The sequence below is a fragment of the Panthera tigris genome, chromosome A1 (genome assembly GCF_018350195.1).
Source record: "Panthera tigris isolate Pti1 chromosome A1, P.tigris_Pti1_mat1.1, whole genome shotgun sequence".
Classification (NCBI taxonomy): Eukaryota; Metazoa; Chordata; class Mammalia; order Carnivora; family Felidae; genus Panthera; species Panthera tigris.
Window position 1 is genome coordinate 50,846,827 of NC_056660.1, and position 19,924 is coordinate 50,866,750.

The 19,924-nt window shown below is 33.6% G+C and overlaps 1 protein-coding gene across 12 annotated transcripts in view; it reads right to left on the bottom strand.

Moving 5' to 3' along the window:
* Window positions 1-19,924, bottom strand: part of MYCBP2 (MYC binding protein 2) — a 283,680-nt gene that overhangs the window by 199,719 nt on the left and 64,037 nt on the right. For all 12 annotated transcript variants that reach the window (XM_042978630.1, XM_042978658.1, XM_042978633.1 and 9 more), the window contains exons 8-15: window positions 19,367-19,463; window positions 15,301-15,374; window positions 15,029-15,167; window positions 13,407-13,483; window positions 12,099-12,303; window positions 10,585-10,749; window positions 8,147-8,305; window positions 2,581-2,785 (exon numbers count right to left, since the gene is read on the bottom strand). In XM_042978630.1, coding sequence (XP_042834564.1) covers window positions 2,581-2,785; window positions 8,147-8,305; window positions 10,585-10,749; window positions 12,099-12,303; window positions 13,407-13,483; window positions 15,029-15,167; window positions 15,301-15,374; window positions 19,367-19,463 — 1,121 coding nt within the window. The remainder of the gene's footprint in view (window positions 1-2,580; window positions 2,786-8,146; window positions 8,306-10,584; window positions 10,750-12,098; window positions 12,304-13,406; window positions 13,484-15,028; window positions 15,168-15,300; window positions 15,375-19,366; window positions 19,464-19,924) is intronic.

Genomic DNA, 19,924 nt, shown 5'->3' on the forward strand with positions numbered 1-19,924 from the left:
GTGTTTTTGAAATTAAGTTACTTGAGTCAGCAATGAAATCACTCCTTCAGATCAGGATGTGGCAATTTGAAAGAACTGAACAGGTATAAATAGACGGAATAACAAAAAACAAGATTTAGGGGTGCCAGGGTAGTTCAGCCAGTTAAATGTCTAACTCTTGGTTTCGGCTCAGGTCATCATCTCACGGTTTGTGAGTTCGAGCCCTAGGTCAGGCTTTGTGCTGACAGTGTGGAGCCTGCTTGGGATTCTCGCTCTCTCCCTTTCTCTCTGCCTCTCTCCTGCTCTCACATGCTCTTTCTCTCTCTCTCAAAATAAATAAATAAACTTAAAAAAAAAAAAAACCCAAGAGTTTATTAAGCTCCTCATGGGTATAACTGGTATATTCCTACAGAAAATACAAATGGATTCTGCTATCTTCAAAACCACTATTAACAAATATTTTTAAAAGTTATCACAATTAGTAAAGCACCAGCAGTTTACTATTAAATGGTCTGGATGAGTTAGTTGGTTACCAAACAACACTATTCTCCATCAACTAACTTAAGAAAGGTGTGGATAGCCATCAATAAGTGAACCCAGCTTGTCAGCTTCATACATTACGTCTCCTTTTCCCTCCATTCTTTATATGCCATCATCTCTCATTCTCTCCTCTTACTGTGTCCAATTACCTGGTTTTTTTCCTTCTTCTTTGTCTTTTTTCTTATCAGTTGTGAACTAAGTGTATGACATTTGATTACCACACAAGGAAGACTAGAACACTCCCAGAAGTTGGCTACAGGGTCAGTGAACAACTAACTTCTTAGTCACATATTTCATAGATGTAGAAGTCATAGCTTTCATGTTATTTGTTGGACTGGAACTGAAAACCTTTAGACGGCTTCACTAAGCCTGTGGTTATCCAGATTTGTGGTGGTACAAGAGAAAGGATCTACCTGGCAGCAGTTTTGAAAGACACAGCCCTGTGAAACTCCTGGGTTTAAAATGCAAGCAGTACCGACATTTTGGAGGATCACTAACCATTGGAGTAAAAACTGATGAACCAGTATGCGCTACAGAATTGTCTGTGGGAACTGTTTCAAAGATAATGTGGCATTCTAAATTTATTCTAAGATATACAGTCACAATTTTATAATAATTGAAGTCATTTTTAATGGTGCAGAGTGTCCTGGCATATAGTCCTATAGTGATTTTATTTCATTTATTCATTTCTGCCTCATTAATAAAGAAACTATTGTATTTGGTTAGGTACTGTCCATTTAGGTCTATAAATTATTGGAAACTGATAGTAAATCTCTGGGGAAAAGCACATAAAGAATAATAACTAATTTCAGGAAAGATCAGAGAATTCAGAAATTCATTTATGATACTTATCAACAGCTCATGTTCAGAGATTGGGGACACTTGATTTTAATGGAAATAGCTTGGGAAAGATGCAGGAGGACACATTTCAACTCCAATACTATTTAAAAAAAAAAATCATAGACTCTTTCTGTATCCAAATTATATTAAAAATAAACAATTAGAGACTTAAATATAGCAAACAGAGCCAAACATATAGCTTTGTAGAAGAAACATTATTCTTTGATAGAGAGCCAAAATGTTCTTACATATGCTGAAAATGCCAAAAAAAATTTATTGTTAAAAAATCATAATCATTACAACAGCCTAAAATAAAGGCCTGTTATATGTGATTTATTTTCCTATGTTAGGTCAAGTACAAATCTAGAAATACACTCATAGTAGATGCAGACATTATGTGGGAGGAAGTATCTGACTACTTAAAGAGGTATCAGAGACGGAGGTCAGAGATGCAGGGGTGGCTGTCCCAGCTCTGGGCTTTTCTTCACAAGATCCCCCGCCCCCACTTCCCGAAGTCTGCTAATTATCATTAACTAATCTGATCTTACAAAGATCAGGTCTATCATAATACAAAGATCTATCATAATTAATTTCCTTACAAAGAATGCCCCATTATGTTATATTGGTAACAAAAATAGGACCCAAAATTCTAGGGAAAAATTGCATTCTGATTCTGCCAAATTCGCATACATATTAACTTTAAAATAACGATAATACAGGATTCTGGGGGGAAAAAAAGATCCAAAAAGAGTATAAGGGGATAAATACAAATAGGTGTAATGTAACTTAAGAAGTGACAGTTCCTAGAACACCCAAAATTGCGAACATAAATTTAATTTAAATGAAAATTATATGTCTCTAATTGAATATTTTACATGATATTTGATACTTCTATCCAGAAAAGATTCATGTTCAACAAAAAATGAAAAGATACATGGTATTAAAGCAGTCTTAGAAAAAGAATACAAATTAAGGCACAGCCCAAGCCTTGAAGAAACTTTTGACTTGTTTTAAATAATGGTTTAAATGAATCGAATGAAAGAAAGAAAAGCAACGTAAATGACACTGAATTAGAAACTATCATAATAGAAAACAATTACTAGAATTACACGTACATGCCAATACGCCCTCAAGAAACAACACAGAACAATTCTGAAAAGAAATGTGTTCTGCACATTTTCTACTCATATTTTACTTTTTCAGTATGAATCATTTTCTTACCCTCCGGGGACTCTGTCTGGACGCCCACTACTGACACAACTGGCTCCATAACCTGTACAGTCTCCGCAGACAGTACACACCATGCACTGTTCCAGCTTCCATTTATGCATGCCTGGAGGGCACATCATGGACTTCTCATCTTTCTCATCTAGTTCTTCTTCCAGGTCTTCATCCATTGCTGTTGCCATATTTTCAACTCCAAACCCTACATGACAGATCAATTTGTAACCTTTATGTAGATTATTCTCATGTCTTAAAAAACACACATCACATATACTAATCCAAATGAATATACAAAAGAATGCTGAAACAGAAAGTAACAAAAATATAATTTAATTTAGGGACCACAAATAAATGCTCTCCTCATTTCCTTTTTGCAAAAAGAGGGAAGGCAGGAACCCCTCTTAGCCGTTACTTTATGCCAATCATACTTTTAACTTTTGCTGATTTTAGTCCCTCCTTTCCATCTTCACTGCCAACACTGTCCTTCAACAGACCACAGAAAGTCTCCCAACTATGCTCTAAGCCATGTGTCCCTCCGCTCTAGAATATCCTTCCACAACTGGTAATCAGCTTCTTAAAACATATACTTGACCCTATGATTTCACAATTTACAAACCTCCAATGTTTTTCCATGGTCTTTAAAAGAACAAAACTCTTCAGCAAGATACAGTTAGTTACAACATGGCCCTTGAATTTTCTGTAACCTCATTTCTTCCATGCAAACTACATTCTGTCTGAACCTAAATTCCCTCTGCTTTCTAAACATACTATGTCCTTTCACATGCTCAGGGTCTTTGCTCATCCCTGCTCCATCTGTATCTCTCTACCTCATTCACCAGATGCCTCGCTCTACCTCATCTACCAGAGAAACTCCTCTTCAGCATTCAATAAAACTTAGCCCGGAAGTCATCTGCCATGAAAGGACTTACTACTTTTTGCAGGGAGTTAGTCACTATTTCCTCAAAGCCTGTTTATGCCTCAATTACAACTTACAGAATTGTGTTACAATTCACTCAACTGTAAAAAAATTGTTTTTAATGCTTATTTATTTTTGAGAGAGATAGAGCGAAAGCAGGGGAAAGAGCAGAGAGAGAGGCAGACACAGAATCCGAAGCAGGCTCCAGGCTCTAAGCTGTCAGCACAGAGTCCAACACGGGGCTCGAACTCACAAACCATGAGATCATGACCTGAGCGGAAGTCGGACCCTAAACCGAATGAGCCACTCAGGGGCCCCTTGTTCAACTTTTTAAAGATCGGACATCTACTCCGGATGACCCAAGTGTTCCTTTATGAGAGTCAGCAAACTTTTTTGTAAAGGGCCACACTGCAAAAAATTTAGGCTTTGTAGGCTACACAAGTCTCTGTCACGTTTTTTTTTTTAAATAACTCCTTATAAATGTAAAATCCATTCTTAGCTTGAAGAGTCACACAGAAATAAGCCACTGAGCAGACACAGCATCAGGTTATGGTTTGTAGACCTCTGCTCTAGGCAGTGAGGACTCTGATAATGAGCTATTATAATCTAGCGAGAAAGACAGACTTTTTATCAAAATACTATACAAGAAAACTGTAAATATACAACTGTGATAGAATTATGAAGAAACAAATAGTGTTACAAGAGACTGTAATAAAAGAGTAAATTTATGGGAATAAAGTATTTTTATGTTTGTTTTTCCTATTAGACTTAGATCGTCAAAGACCAGGTTATGCCTTACTCATTTTATCTCTTATTCTTAGTCAACCTTACTCTCTTATCACTTGTAACAGACTCAGTATAGGTCTGTCTAATCAAGAAGTAAACTTGTAGAATATACAGCCTCTTTTAATCTCTGCCACTTCTAATCTATATACAGGCTAGGAAATTAAATAGCCAAGTACTGGACAACTACTTATAGAGTTAGAATAAAGCAACTCTGAAGGCTTGAGTGCATGTTTTTAATAATCATGATAGCTAAAATGTACTAAGCACTTACTTGCATTTGGGTCTACTTGCATTTGGGTTTACGTACTCATTTAATCATCCCAACAATGCTATAACTATTATCCCCAAATTAATCTCTAAATTCAAAGCATCCCAATCATAATACCAAGTAGAAAAACTGATTCTAATTCATATTAAAAGTAAAGGCCCCCAACATGACTATATAAAGAAAAAATTTATATAGAAAAGCAATGAAAAACTTATCACCAAAATTTAGAAATTATATACAACAAAAGAAACCTAAAATAAATGCAAAGGTTAAGCCACAGTTAGTCAAAGATATGTGCGACACATGCAATATAATATATAAAAAATTCCCACAAATCAATAAGAAGGCAAGTAAAATGAGAAGTTTGAAGAGATGGTCTAACACTACTAACAATCAGGAAAAGCAAATTAAAAAAACAAACAAACAAGGGACCCAGCCAGTCCACTCATAGTTATATGCCTAAAAGCATACAAATTTCACCAACATTCACTAGAAATGTTCATAGAAACCTTATTCATAAAAACCAAAACTAGAAATCACCCAAATGTCCATTAATATGAGAAAAGATTCCAAAACTGTGGTATACATTCACACAACTGATTACTATACAACAATGAAAATGAACAATCTATAAATGCTTGTAACAATATAAATGAATCTCATAAACAAAGTTGAGTGAAAAGAAACTAGACACAAAAGTTCATGTGACATAATTCTATTTATATAAAATACAAAAGTATGCAAAACTAAATTAAGCCATTATCTAGAGAGGTAGATGGTGACTGGAGAGGAACATAAAGGGGGATTCCTTGGGTGCTATTTCTTGATTAAGGTGCCGATTACATGAATGTGTTCAGTTTGTGATAATTCATCAAGATCCACACTTATGCGTATTTTGATGCATGTATGTTTTACTTCAATATAACAAATAAAAAAAATAATGAAATACAATGCCATAGTCATCAAACTGACAAAAATCAGAATGTTAATACTACCTCTAGGAGTGATGTGGAAAATCAGAGTACAAATTGATACAACCTCTTTTAAGAAAAATCTAGCAAAGCTGAAATCTACAACACCAGAAATTACACTTGAGAAATCTCAGATGTTTGCCAGGAGACATGAATAAAAGAGGTTTTGAAATTATTGATAAGAATGAAAAGTTAGAAATAAACTCATCTATCAGCAGGAGAATGGATAAACTTGGCATGTTAGTGGTATGGTTTATTACACAGCACTTAACATGAATCATTTAGATTTATATGTACCAACATGGACAGAGTTCAAACACAATGGTGAGACTAAATAAATAAACCTCCTAATTTGCAGAAAAATATAGACTGGCACTTATAAAAGTATCTTACATATAAAACTGAGTATATAACACATTTTACATATAAAATATATAAGAACAAGTAAAAATACAGAAATATGACAGGATCAAAGTGATGATTGTGGTTGGTCTGGAGAAAGAGGGAGTATAATAATAAATCTTGGAAGGGGAATACAGGACACTTATCTTAACTTTCTTACTGAAAAATAAAGCATGGTGCTAGATACACAATTTTTTCATATTATAATCTTATTTTCTGTACTTTTCCTTTCTTTTAAAAAAAGATACATAAAAACCCTTTATGTTCCCTATGACTATATAATCTGTATTCATTTTATGTATTACACTACTAGTCTGCTTTCTAATTCATTACTTACTAGCAGAGTAGGTATGATTTTTTTTTTTTTAACGTTTATTTATTTTTGAGACAGAGAGAGACAGAGCATGAATGGGGGAGGGTCAGAGAGAGGGAGACACAGAATTGAACAGGCTCCGGGCTCTGAGCTGTCAGCACAGGGGCCCGATGCGGGGCTCGAACTCACGGACCGCGAGATCGTGACCTGAGCCGAAGTTGGCACTCAACCGACTGAGCCACCCAGACGCCCCGAGTAGGTATGATTTTTTACAAAGTAAAAAAAGCCTTTAACAATTTTATTTTGGTTATTATAAATTTTACAGTAATACTCTAAAACATAGGTGTAAACATATGCCAAATTTTCATAAGAGTTTCAGAATAACAGGGAAATAATTTTTTTTTAGTTCAAAACTTTTATAAAACATAATCTGAAAATATATTTATATTACACATAGAAAACTAAACCGTTTGTCTCCTTTCTGCCTAGTAGGTATTATCCAAAACTATGGTTCAGTATTTTAGCAAGAAGAAAAATATTTCCATTTTGGAGTAATCCATTTCTTTCCTTTCTTTTGTTCTTCCTTCCTTTTAAAAATCAATGTGCTCTAACAGACTTACTCTTTTTAAAAACAAAAGCATTTTAAGTACACGCATATATGAATATGGTAAAAAAAAAAAATAGTGGCCTCTTGATATTCAGATGAGTCTGCCATCAAGAAGGTCCCAAACCTGTTTATGTTAATTCATACAAATATTAACCCTCAAATATTAATCCTCAAACTCTTTTGTACTTTGAACACAGTTCAACACTTGGTTCTGATAATGTATGTATTTATTTCCTATTCTTCAGCCCACACCAAATTAAAAACAGAAACCAGCAATTGGAATGAAGGGTACAAGATAGCACTGATAGCAGCTGGAAGTAAACACTGAGAGCAAGAATGAAGTAGACATAAACCATTACCAACACCAAAAAACCACAAGCATGACAAAGGATAAACTCTTCTTCCTCTCAATACCCTTTGTGTTAGGGAAAAGCATATGGTGAATAAGGTGCATCTGCAATTCAGCTCTTGGTAAAGGGTCAAATATTCTTAAGATCATTTTCAAGTTGTCAGGAACTGATTAAATTGCAGGTAGCATGTGCTCTTAAATAGGAAGATGATATTTGCCAGATAGACTGCTGCCAAATATGGCTAAAACTGAAAATGTGTAGGGATGCCTGGGTGGCTCAGTGGGTTGAGAGTCCAACTCTTGATTTTGGCTCAGGTAATGATATAGCCCTGCTTGGGTTCGAGCCCTGCATCAGGCTCTGCTGATGGAGCCTGCTTGGGATTCTCCCTCTCCCTCTCTCTGCCCTTTCCACGCTTTCTCTCTCAAAATAAGTAAACTTAAAAAAAAAAAAAAAAACTAAACTAAAAATGTGTGGTATAAAAGAAACTAATAATGAAGAGTTTGAAAAATGCGCTTTTCTAGAATAGTCACCCAAAATGCTAAATCAAAGAGGTGCTATTACATTTTATATAAAATTAAGAAAAATAGGGGAGCCTGGCTGGCTCAGTTGGAAGAGCATATGACTCTTGATCTCAGGGTCATGAGCGCAAGCCCCATGTTGGGTGCAGAGATTACCTGTATTACATACATACACATATATAAATAGACAAACAAACAAACTTAAAAAGAAAAAACATTCAAGTTCATTTGCTCAAAAATTAAAAGTCTAAAGTATACTCGATTGTTTCAGTGATATAATACCAAATACATAAGAAATTCAGTGGTTTTCCTAATTCATAAGTATGAAATTAAAGGGCCACTTGTTTCGAAGAGTAAGATTCTTTACCATGCTGTTCTGAAAACCTAATGAAAAGAGGCCACAAAGTTAATATCCACATGTCCAACACCTACCTTTCCCCCCCTGGTTCATGGCACCAGTGTCTCGTCCACACTGTCCTTTATTATTTACACCAAATGTCCAAACTTCTCCATTCTTCATTAAAACACAAGTATGGGCTTTGCCCATAGCTACCTGAATTACAAAATGACCCTTCAAATCTGTTACCAAACCTGTAGGAAAGATACAAATTTGGTAAGAAACAACAATAAAACCTTTCTGAGTCTAGTAAATCATCAATATTGTAAAAGGACCACCTCAATACAGAATTTTTTATTTCTGGGATAAAATAACCCACAAAAATTAGAAATACATGGCCAAAAGACTGACCAGGTATCAGCAAATTAATTTTGTAGGTTTGTAAGGAAGTTTCAAAATCTTAACACATTATCATCCAGACTTCAGACAAATGCTTCTCCTGAATGTTTCTTCTAAATGTCAACACTTCTCAACAACCCTCAGAAGGGTCACTAGTTCTGAAACTTTCCTGGTCCAAGAACAAAGGAGCTTATAAATCATGTACTTAACCTGCTTTGACTTGCCTCAGCAAAACAAAATAAAATACTTGCTGGGGAATACTGAAATAACACTGTTTCTGTAGAAACCTGTGAGATGATCCAAAGCAGCATTTTTCAATCCTTTTTAACCTACAGTGCTTTCTTCCACAATCCAATAGCTAGCTAGTTTAGCCAGTTCCTAAACCTCACTTATTCACATATAACTTTCATTGTATGTGCCATAACCAAATGCAACCCATATAAGCTTAGTATTTTTTGCATCAATTTTAAATTGACTAAAGCATTTTTAACCTTATCAAGTAATCAAAGGTAAAAATCAGATTGTTGAGTATTTCCACTATATACTAAAGAGTTAAAAACTGAAGTATTTGTTTTATTTAAATTAAAAAAGCGATAATTCTTGTATCACACTTTGGGAAAGCTGTTATTATTATTATAATAGTATGTTATTATTTTCTCAGGTACTACTTTCCTAAGGTGACTTTCTCTTCTACCCTATATTACTTAGGTCTTTTTAGCTCAAAACTTTCCATTTTTAGTATTTAGTATACTTGAAAAAGATATGTATATTTAGCAATATTACTTATTATTACTAACAGTACTAGCTGACATGTTTTGGCCCTTGCATGTGCTAGGCTCTGTGCTTAGCATTTCATAAGCATTATCTCCTATAATCTTATAACAACCATATGAAACAGGTACTGTCATTAGCTCCCTTTTGAAGATGAAAAAAGTGAAAGTAATCTCTGAAAAGTTAAAAAATTTAAGTTAGCTATTAGCCAACTGAAAAGTGGCAGTGCCAGGATCTAGGTCTGTATCCATAACCGTTAAACCACACTTATCTAATATTTAAGTTGCATAATGCCCAACTGTCTCCCAGATCCTCAAAACAAATACAACATTTTGTGAATCCTTCCTGTCTTATTGCTGGGAACAGTGCCAGTAGTTTTAGGCAGGGCTAATCTTGGAGCTTGGCCAGTGCAGCTCTACCTTAGCTACTACTTTGGAAAGCTTTCCCTACACTCATTTAGATGCTCACATGACATGTTCTTGGTAGTACCCTGGGGAAATGATTTTGGTAATGTAACTGATTTATCATTGATGAGTTACTTATCTCCCTATTTAGATAGTTATGGAAGGATTCTCTCTCTCCTATATTTACTATTATATCCCCAGTTCCCAGCACAGTTGTCTTGTACATGTAGAGTCTTAAGAATTACTTGCCATGTGACTGAGTAACTGAAAAACCAAAAGTTACTGTAATGAGTGGATATGTGGGGTGGGACTAGCCAAATAGAGAGTTTTATATTTATAAACTCTAATTGCAAAAATGTGTCATATTTGGTTGCTAGATTTTCTTTCTAGCCCTTAAGAAATGAGTATGATTGTGACAGCCCACTTGGCAGGATTTTATATGAGGTGAATATGTAAAGCCTGTGAATTTCTTCATAAAAAGGAAAATAGAATAAAATTTCTGTTTGGAAGTTTAAGTGATGGTCTCATGCTGGGGAAATGATGTGTTGAATATTTCTAGCAATTAATTATTAAATTGAACTCTACTCAAACGATATGTGAGTTGCCTTAATGTGGTAATACTTAGATCCTCAGTTGGCCTCAACTGACTGAGTGAATCAAAATTTGGGAGTGGGCTCTTGTATAGTTTAAAAACAGTATTTAGCCTAGCTATTGCTTGCTAAAATCCTGCTGGCTAACACCGATTAAAATTTGTGCATTTATCCAATATATATTTATTGAGAACTGACAGTGTGTCGCAGCTTGGTGGACAGGCAGGTATGGTCCGTCGCTGAAAGAAATGTGGAAAAAGTAAAGAAAATATGCTAGAACTGTTAATTTTCTAGACATATCTTTCCAATATAATGTCTAGTATTGGACTTTCTTTGTATAAAAGTGAAATGTATTTAAGTTGAACTTACTTGAACTGTCAGAGTAAATGGCATCTTTCCCAAACATGTATAGCTCTCCATCTTTAGAAATAACAGAACTACTTCCATTATTGCAGGCTGTATACACCACAATCTTTCCTTCCATCTTAATTATCTTTTTAGGTTTGTAGGGTTTTGATTGCCGTCTGCTCTTAGCTTAAAAAATAACACAAAACAAAATTAATTTAAGACATCTATGTATAAATAAAAATATATGCATTTATGACACACTTTATTTATTTTCACAAAGGCCTGGGATTCCCAACATGTCAATTAAAATGAGTCAACCTGCAAGCCTCATATGGCTAATTAATACTTAGGCTATCACTGTCAGATCCTTTTGTTATATGTTAAAATTTCCAATGAGAAACACCAATTTCTAACAAACTTCTGGGGACCTCAATCTCTGTATTAGCTATTTACACATTATTAACACTATTCCATATATATATACATATACATATATCTATGTATATGTATATGTATATGTATATGTATATGTATATGTATATGGGATGGGAAATTAGTGGATGGGAAATACATATATGGAGAAAGAGTAAATAAATTTAAATGTGGATGATGATCCAAGTAGCCTCTGCTATCAAAAACTAAATCCCTGAAATGAGCAAAAGACGAGGAATATCAATCTTCTGTTCCTTTGGTCAATCCCAGTTCTTGATGCCTTTCAGAATAAAAACATATTGCTATGCTGGGCACAACTCTGGGACTTAAAATACCATTATACTTTTTCATATAACATGACCCATATACATGTATACAGCAACTACACTATCTCATGCTCAAAGAAAGAACAAGGTCCTCCAAATGCTAGAAGGAAACTTGGCTGTGCTCAAGTTTCTGAGATGGCAATACACATTATGCGTTTTTTTTCCCAAGTAACTTTTATTTACACATGATTTTTACATTAGATGTTGAATTCAAACCTAATCCTCATAAGATGCTACTCCACTGTGCTAAAACATGTAAAGTATATGGGAAGTTACAAAAAGAGAAAAATGGCACTTTGAGAAAGACTGAACAGAAATATAGGAAAGATAAGAGATAAAATTGTTTTCATTGTTTAGGAATGATTTAATTACAGAGAAATAACACCAAGAATAGTGACCCATAACTAAAGCTACTATACAAGGCAACAAAAGGTTTACTTCATTCTGAAATATATATTCCTTATAAAATTTTGGGTGACCTAAGATAATATATTGTAATAAATACGTTTTTAAAAATAACACCAATGAGCAAAACAGATGAATAGCAATATATACATACAAAAAGTATATATAAAAATTTACGAAAATCAACTCTACAATGAAATCAGCAATCCCAGTTCTTTAATGAACAGTACACTATTAACTGATTATGCCACAATGTAAAATCATCTATTAATCTGGTAAGGTTAATCTGGTAAGGCTACTGAAATTGATATACCTTATGTTAATAAATTCCACAATATTTTTACTGAATGTCCAGTTTCTTAGTCAACTTACTTGACTCTCCATCTTCTCCTTTACTAGCAGATCCTGTAAAGAATATGCTTCCATCTTCTGCAACTAAAAGGGCATGAGAACCATCATGTCCAACTGAAAAGTGTACAATCTTTGGAGATTTTGTAATTGGTAGTTCAACCCATTTTCCTGCTGAAGGACCACCTTGCTTGATTCCAAGACTCTGGTACTTGCCAGTATAATATATCTTATATATAAAAAAAAAAAAAAAAAAAAAAAAAAAAAAAGAGGGAGTAAGAGAGAGACAGAGATTTATGGTGCCTTTTGGGGTAGTGTACCAGGTTTCACATGAGAGAAAAAAGACTTTCATATCTTACTAAAAAACAAAAATAACAAGAAACCAAACTGTTTTTATACTTCAGTGAGATCAATCGGTAGGAGAGAAATATACATATTTTTCTAAAGATCCAGTTCATAATAGCTTTTTCGTATCTATTCAAGGTATCTATAATCTTCCATTATAAGTCTCCTGATAGATATGAATAAAAATATACTTCACAAATATACTCTAACCTCACAAGAGGAGGAAATGGATAAAATTCTCAACTTGTTTTCCTAATGTAAAAAACCCTACATATTAATATACCATAATTGCCTAGTAATTTTAATTTTCTTTTTTTTTAATTTTATGTTTATTTTTGAGAGAGACAGACAGACAGACAGAGCATGAGCGGGGGAGGGGCAGAGAGAGAGGGAGACACAGAATCTGAAGCAGGATCCAAGGCTCGAACTCATGAGCCATGAGATCATGACCTGGGCCAAAGTCAGATGCTTAACCGAGTAAGTCACCCAGGCTCCCCTAGTCATTGTAATTTTCAAAATTCTTGTAATTACCTCACTTTATTCTCACACCCATGAGATAAGAAAGAAGCTTCTATCTCTACAGACTGAGCTCTACAATCTGTCACTTATACTTGCTCCTACTTTCCCCAAATTGTAGTCTTTATATTTCTGAACATTTATAGAAATTTGCAATAAATGTGTTCATCAAAATAAACTCAAAATATGAATTCATTCCCACTCAAAGAATTAAAAGCTCCATAATTAAAATATCTGTAAAAATGTAACATTTTATAAAGTTTTATACTCTTGTATCTCACAATTTTCTTTTATACTATTTCAACATGAATAAAACTTCACCATATTAAAAAAACATAAAATAATTTAAAATCAAAATTTCAATTATGTTTAAACATGTGGTCTATGTAAATAAACTAATCAACTGATTATACCAATTGGTTATCTCATAAAACACAGGATGTTCATTTTTAATACTAAAGAGTAATTTACCTTTCCATTTGCTGTTTTCATTAGTGCAAACTCTCGCCCTGCACCAAGAATTGCTGACTCCTCATCAAATCCTGTGCCTGATAATACAAGACTCATAAATATTACTATATTTTAAGATGAACAATGTAAATCATAATTTTGCACTATTTTGAGTTATTGAAAGGTCAACTCAGTACCATTCAAAAACAAGGATGACAATAAACTTGTTGAATCACTATGAAACTAATGTAACATTGTGTGTCAACTACACTTCAATTAAAAAAAAGAAAAAACAAGGATGACAAAATATGCCATATTCCTGACTTAAAAAAAATTAACAGTATGTACCGTACTCCAAGGAAAGATAAAATTACCATAAATTTTTAACTTGTTCCAAACTAGTGCCAAATTAATCTTTTAAACATAAAAAAATGTTTAAAACCAATGTCAGCAATATTTCTTGAATTAATGAATTAAGAAATTTTTATTGAGCATTATTATTAGGTAGTAGGCATTACATAGTGCATGAACCTTATCCCATTCAATTTTCACAAATATACTGCCTGGTTTACTCGATGAGGTTAGTGCAGACACAGAGTCGTTTGGGCTTGAACAATGTCGTGCAGATATTTGAATTAAGGTATATTAGATTCTTTGTTCCATGCTCTTTTCTACAGAAGAACATTTCATGTGGCTACTCCATGAATTTGGATACATATGTGTGCACACATAACAAAGACCCTTATGCATATTTTCAAATTCTAAAACTATGAGTAAATAATTACATATGGTATATTTTATGATTTTGTCTAATATAAACTACTAGTTTATGAGCTTTTTAAATTTAAAAACTACAATTTCAGTACTTTCTATGGAAAAATTATAAAAACACTACATAATTAAATAAAATAGGCAAAGCATATCACTCATGTCAAGTTTATTAAACTTAATGAGATAATAGTCAAAAAGGTGGGTCTTGCAAAGAATCCTGCATGTTAGAAATGGCACTATTAAACCTGGAACAGCACGGCAAACCAAAATTGAGAGCCTCCTGGGAAAGAGGATCCTAATTACTACTAGGACACTGCAGGAGGATGTATACTAAGACAGAAATATTCTGTGGCTGTCCCTATTTCTGCATCCAAATGAAAGATTATTAATCAGTGTTTTAGGCCAATTACCATTGTCACAATCTACGGGATCTACTGGCTGTCCTAAAAATCTGTTCAAATTAACAATCAAAGGTTTTAATGAGGGAACTATGTATATTAATGTAGTAATATTTACAGCGCAAGTTTTCAAAATTTTAAATAATTGAATAAAGATAGAACATATAAATTAAGGATGTCCCTAAGTGCTGCCTATAATTCTTATCAAATGTAAGTTTATTTTCATTTGCTCTATTTAAAATGAAAACGGAAAATCATTAGTCACTTTCTTCAAATGGTGTTCATATAACACACTCTGTTTAAAGGCCATATTTCCTAGTTACTTATGCATACTAATTCATAAGTTGCTTTATAGTAACAGCAAAGTAACTGCCAAAACATAACACACAATGCTTAAAACACTGTACTAGTTTTCAAAAGAATAAAGAATCTGAAAACTTAAATATGGGAGAAAGGCTTATTTGACTATCTTACTTATAATATGCAAGTCCTTTTCCAGGTCAAATAGTGAGATTCCACAGGCATGTAAACATTTTCTGGCCAGTTTAAGTTGTAATTCTTGTTGTAGCACAGGTTCAGTGCTTGTGGCAAAAATTCTGACAACAAAGCCATCCTAAAAGAAAGAAAACACTCAGAGTATTATGTTGCATAAACGGGTCTTCCAAGGCTTTATACTAATTAATAACAAATAATTTATGAGAAAGGGATTCCATTTACACCAGCTATTCATGATTCAGAGTACTTACATCTCTTGAAGCAGCGATCTGATTAATATATTCTCCATCAGTGAATAAAATATTTTGACCTTCAGTATGGCAATCTGTACAAGAAGAGGAAAAAGTAATTATATTACAATATAAATAAATAGCTCACAAAATGACTTTACTCCTCTGTTGAAGTCAGAATGAGAGTTCTCCAGGCAATAAGGATAAACTTAAACTTAAAGGGATACTGTGCTTTTTTAATAAAGAATTACAAATTAGCAGAAACTAAGTAATTCAACTATTATTACATTTTGTGCTTACATTTATAAATCTTCCATAATCAAGGACCTGAAAGCCCACCTAATTTCAAAATGAATTAGTATTAGATGTAGTCTGATAATAAACATGCACCATGATGAACAAACTATAATGTTGGTTATAATCATTTCAATACATGCAATGTAGGCAACACTCTACCTTCAGACATACATCACAGTCATTAGTGTCACAGAAAAATACAGATAGACCTAAAGCTTCTGCATTTGAGGTCTATGGCATCCAGCTACAGATATCCCTTGCTTTATCAAACAGAACTGGTTATACCATTTCCACTTAGAAGTTTAATGGTTATTCCCAGCATTTTCAGCATTTAGCATGCTATGTATACATTTGTGTGTGTGTGTGTGTGTGCGCACGCACGCGCACGTGTGTTTAAAGTAAGCTCAATGCCCAACTGGAGCTTGAACTCACGTCACGACCCCAAGATCAGGAGTCACATGTTGTACTGACTGAGCCAGCCAGGCGCCCACAGCATGCTACACATTTTAAATGTTCATCTGCTTTGTACAACAAACACACTTAGGTTTATGTATTTCTTTTGTCTGAAAGCACTCATATATTTTGGCTGGAATTATTGTGTTTTATCAATATGATATGTATCTCTGTGGAACAGTGCACTATCTACTTTGATCAAAATAATGCACAAATGCCATTGTAACAAGGGATACCAGTATTACAGAAGGACCACTGGAACATGTGTTAGTGATTGCTACTGAACAACATGAAACTACAAGCAAAATCAACATCTAAATATAAACTGTATCCTTTTGGAAAAACAAATGTTCGGCAAGCAAGTATAAAAGCACACACACTTCTCAAAATAACTGCAGAGAACTAGGATGAATCTCTCCATTAATTACAATACCAAAATAATATTTCATTTCTATTTGCACCTGAATCAACAAAACGTAAAATTCTGGTTTTGGAATGCAGTAATGGAGCCCACCCAAATAAGCTGGATTACTCCATATCTTTGCCCAGGAGCTTCATACTAGCATACTTCCTTATTATAAATATGCAAAACACAGGCAGACCCTTACCAAATAGAGAATTCAGTGATCACAAACTGGAAATAGAAACTGGGAGACAAGGCCCACTGGTAGCCCAAGAGACTTGGTAATCAAAGAGAGGAGAAATCGAAAGAAAGAGTTCCTAGTCCACTGTACAGAATACAAAGAGGCGCAAGAAAGATGCTTCCCAAGCTCTAAGCAGTAAGATTTTAAACTAAAAAGCAAAGAAGAAAAACTCATTATAATTTCAGATAAATGCAGGGGTGAGGAGTGAAGTGGCGCAAGAAGAGTAGCAAAAATTCTCATGATCTGAGGCAATCTGTCACCAGACATGGAGAGTAAATGACATAGGATACAATATAAAAGATATGTCAACATATAAAGGCTAAAATGATTATTAACAGAAAAAAGTATGTTCTAAGTTCATCAATGCTAGGTTGAAAATAACTTATTTACAAGCTAAACTATAAGACAAGTTGAAACATGAAGCTCAAGGAATTACCAGATTTATGTCAATTTTAAATATGGTATTCATTACCATCTATAAACCTGACAATTTACTTGTGCTTCTTGATGTGAAAACTATAGAGTTGCCCCTAGTTAGGGGGAAAACGAAAAAAAAAAAAAAAAAAAAAAGAGTGCTATTGAAGAAATTGCAGACCAGGTCAAAGAAATGGAAAAATGATGATGGGTATCTTCCGGGTATCTTCGGGCTTGAGCGCAAGTCTTCCTGCTGCATGATTTCAAAAAGATTTTCTCTTTATCCTTTCTTTATCCAGCATGTAATGTTATAAGACAGCATCTTCAGGAAAATATCAAGCAACATCTGCCAGTTGGGAAGACATACAACACGGGACTGTCCTCCCAAAGTTTGGTTCATTCTTCACCTTGAATATGGCATGTATTCATGAAACAAAGAAAGCCACACTTGTACTGTTAAAAGTTGTATTTCATATGTTAAATGATGTAGAGGGATTTAAACTGAACAAAAACATTAACAAGTCAATTCTTATCATATTTTCATCATAAATAAAACAGCTATACATAAGCCATTTTCAAATAATCTTCTCAGTCACAATCTCTGTTAATTGATCAGGGTTTCTCAGAAGCAAATCTTTTATATTAGTATCTACCTGTTGGTGTGTGCATGGTGGGGGTGAGTGTTTAAAATTTTTCTTCCAAGACATTATCCTAAAATGACACACACAAAGAGCAACAGGGATGCTCATTACAGTATAACTTATATGGTAAAAAACTAGGAGGCACTTCCATTTGAATGTATTTTGTAACATTAAAATGATATTGGAACTATATGCAGAATATTAAGTGAAAGGGATAGGTCCAAAAAAAGGATTAGGTAGCATATGATCTCTTCTTTTTTTTTTTTTTTTCCACAACAATGTCCATCTAAACATAGGAAAAAGATAGGATATTTACCAATATGCTGATAGTGTTTATACATGAGAAGTGGGGTTACAATTAGTTTTTATATTTTCCTTATATATACTTATACAATAAATATTATTATTTTTAATATATGTATATATAAGGGGGTACATGTAATCATTTTAAAATTATTATCATCATCATCATCACCAGAGGCATGGCCCAGGACTTGCAGTGATTTAAAAAAACCTGTAGATATATCTGTAAACAGTGATTTATAAAATAGCTCTAATAAGTTATGTTTTCCAAAGTACTTTATTTGTTGAAACACACATGAAATGTGGCATTTACCTTAACATGGTGTCATGTACACTAATTTGGATATATATATATATGTGTGTGTGTGTGTGTGTGTGTGTGTGTGTGTGTGTGTGTATATATATATATATATATATATATATATACATGCATAGCAACATCTGAATAAATGTTTGATGAAGTTGAAGGAACCTTTAAAAAATTAACAAGCAGCTTGGGAGCAATTATCCTTCCCAATGTATTCTTCAGAAGTAGTTCTCGATCATTTTCAGACGGTCAAGTGCCTAAAAGTAGTATTGCTGCTCTTCATGAAATTACTGATAGACACATTAAACATTTAAGATTTTAATATAAACAAACTTCCTCACTATGCATTAAAGGCATATGCAAATTCAAAGATTTTAAAATGGATATCATGCATTTGCCCAGTGTTCTACAAAATTTAAGATCCACTGCCCCAGAATTTAGAAAGTACAGTGATTTAAGAGACAAATGCATATGTGCAACTTCAAAATTAAAGCAAAATGAAATGTGTCCAATGTGCCTTACCAGAGTATTACTAAAAAGTATAAATGATGGAATTAAAAAAAATTCCTGATCCATTCTAAAATCTGTCTCTGAAAACCCTTTCATATGAAGAGGAAAACCCAAAGTGTACTGCTATTAAAGTAAAAATAAAAATTAACAGAGAGTTCTTCATACCAAGTTTTATAAGAGCCAGAGTCATGGTTTTATTAGGAGCAACAAAGAAACCTCACCCCCTTATTCAGCAGCTGAATTAGTCTTGGTGGTGAGGGTGAAGGACCAGGCTGCAGATGGGCAGTGATTTGAAAACAAACACTAAAATGATTTATGCTATATTTCTGATGTCTGTTTTCCTCATATGCATTAACTTTATACACACTATAACATTTTTGTATGTCAAGATTTTTCTCAACCTATTTATAAGCAAGTACTATCCCTTGCTAATCATTGTTTATAGGTCCAAAGGCCCAACATGCACATCTCTTAAAATTTACCTGTAAAGAAAACAAATGACTAGTTGAATAACATACCTGGTAATATCACAGTACCATCCTGTTCCAGTGTTTCAGGGCTTATTCTTATGGCTGTCATGCTGTGGTTATTCACATCTCTATACAATAAATAACCCTGTAAACAACAAAATATTTTGCTGTGTTATGTGTACAAATATCTTTTCATTAGCTGTTTAGCAGAAACAATAGTCATACAGGTCTGTATAGTTTTCTGAGGTATGATAATATGTCAAATTTCGTGTCTACAACAGATTAAATATTAAAAATACAAGTCTCTGAGGTGTGCTTTAATAAGAGGAGGAAATTGTATACCACTGAGTATCAATTTAACCTATTACATTCTCAGATACATATATGAGATACACCACACAGGCCAGTACAGACATCTTGCTCAAAATTATTTTATCATTTGCCAAGTAAATAATAGAAATGACTACTGTTACTTTAAGAAATATTTTAAGGAAATATAGCTGAAATATTTAGGTTAATATTAAGAAATGAATAGAGTAGTGGTTTGAGATGGAATGATATGTCACTGGACATACTTCCATGTCCTTATTCCTTATAACATACTAT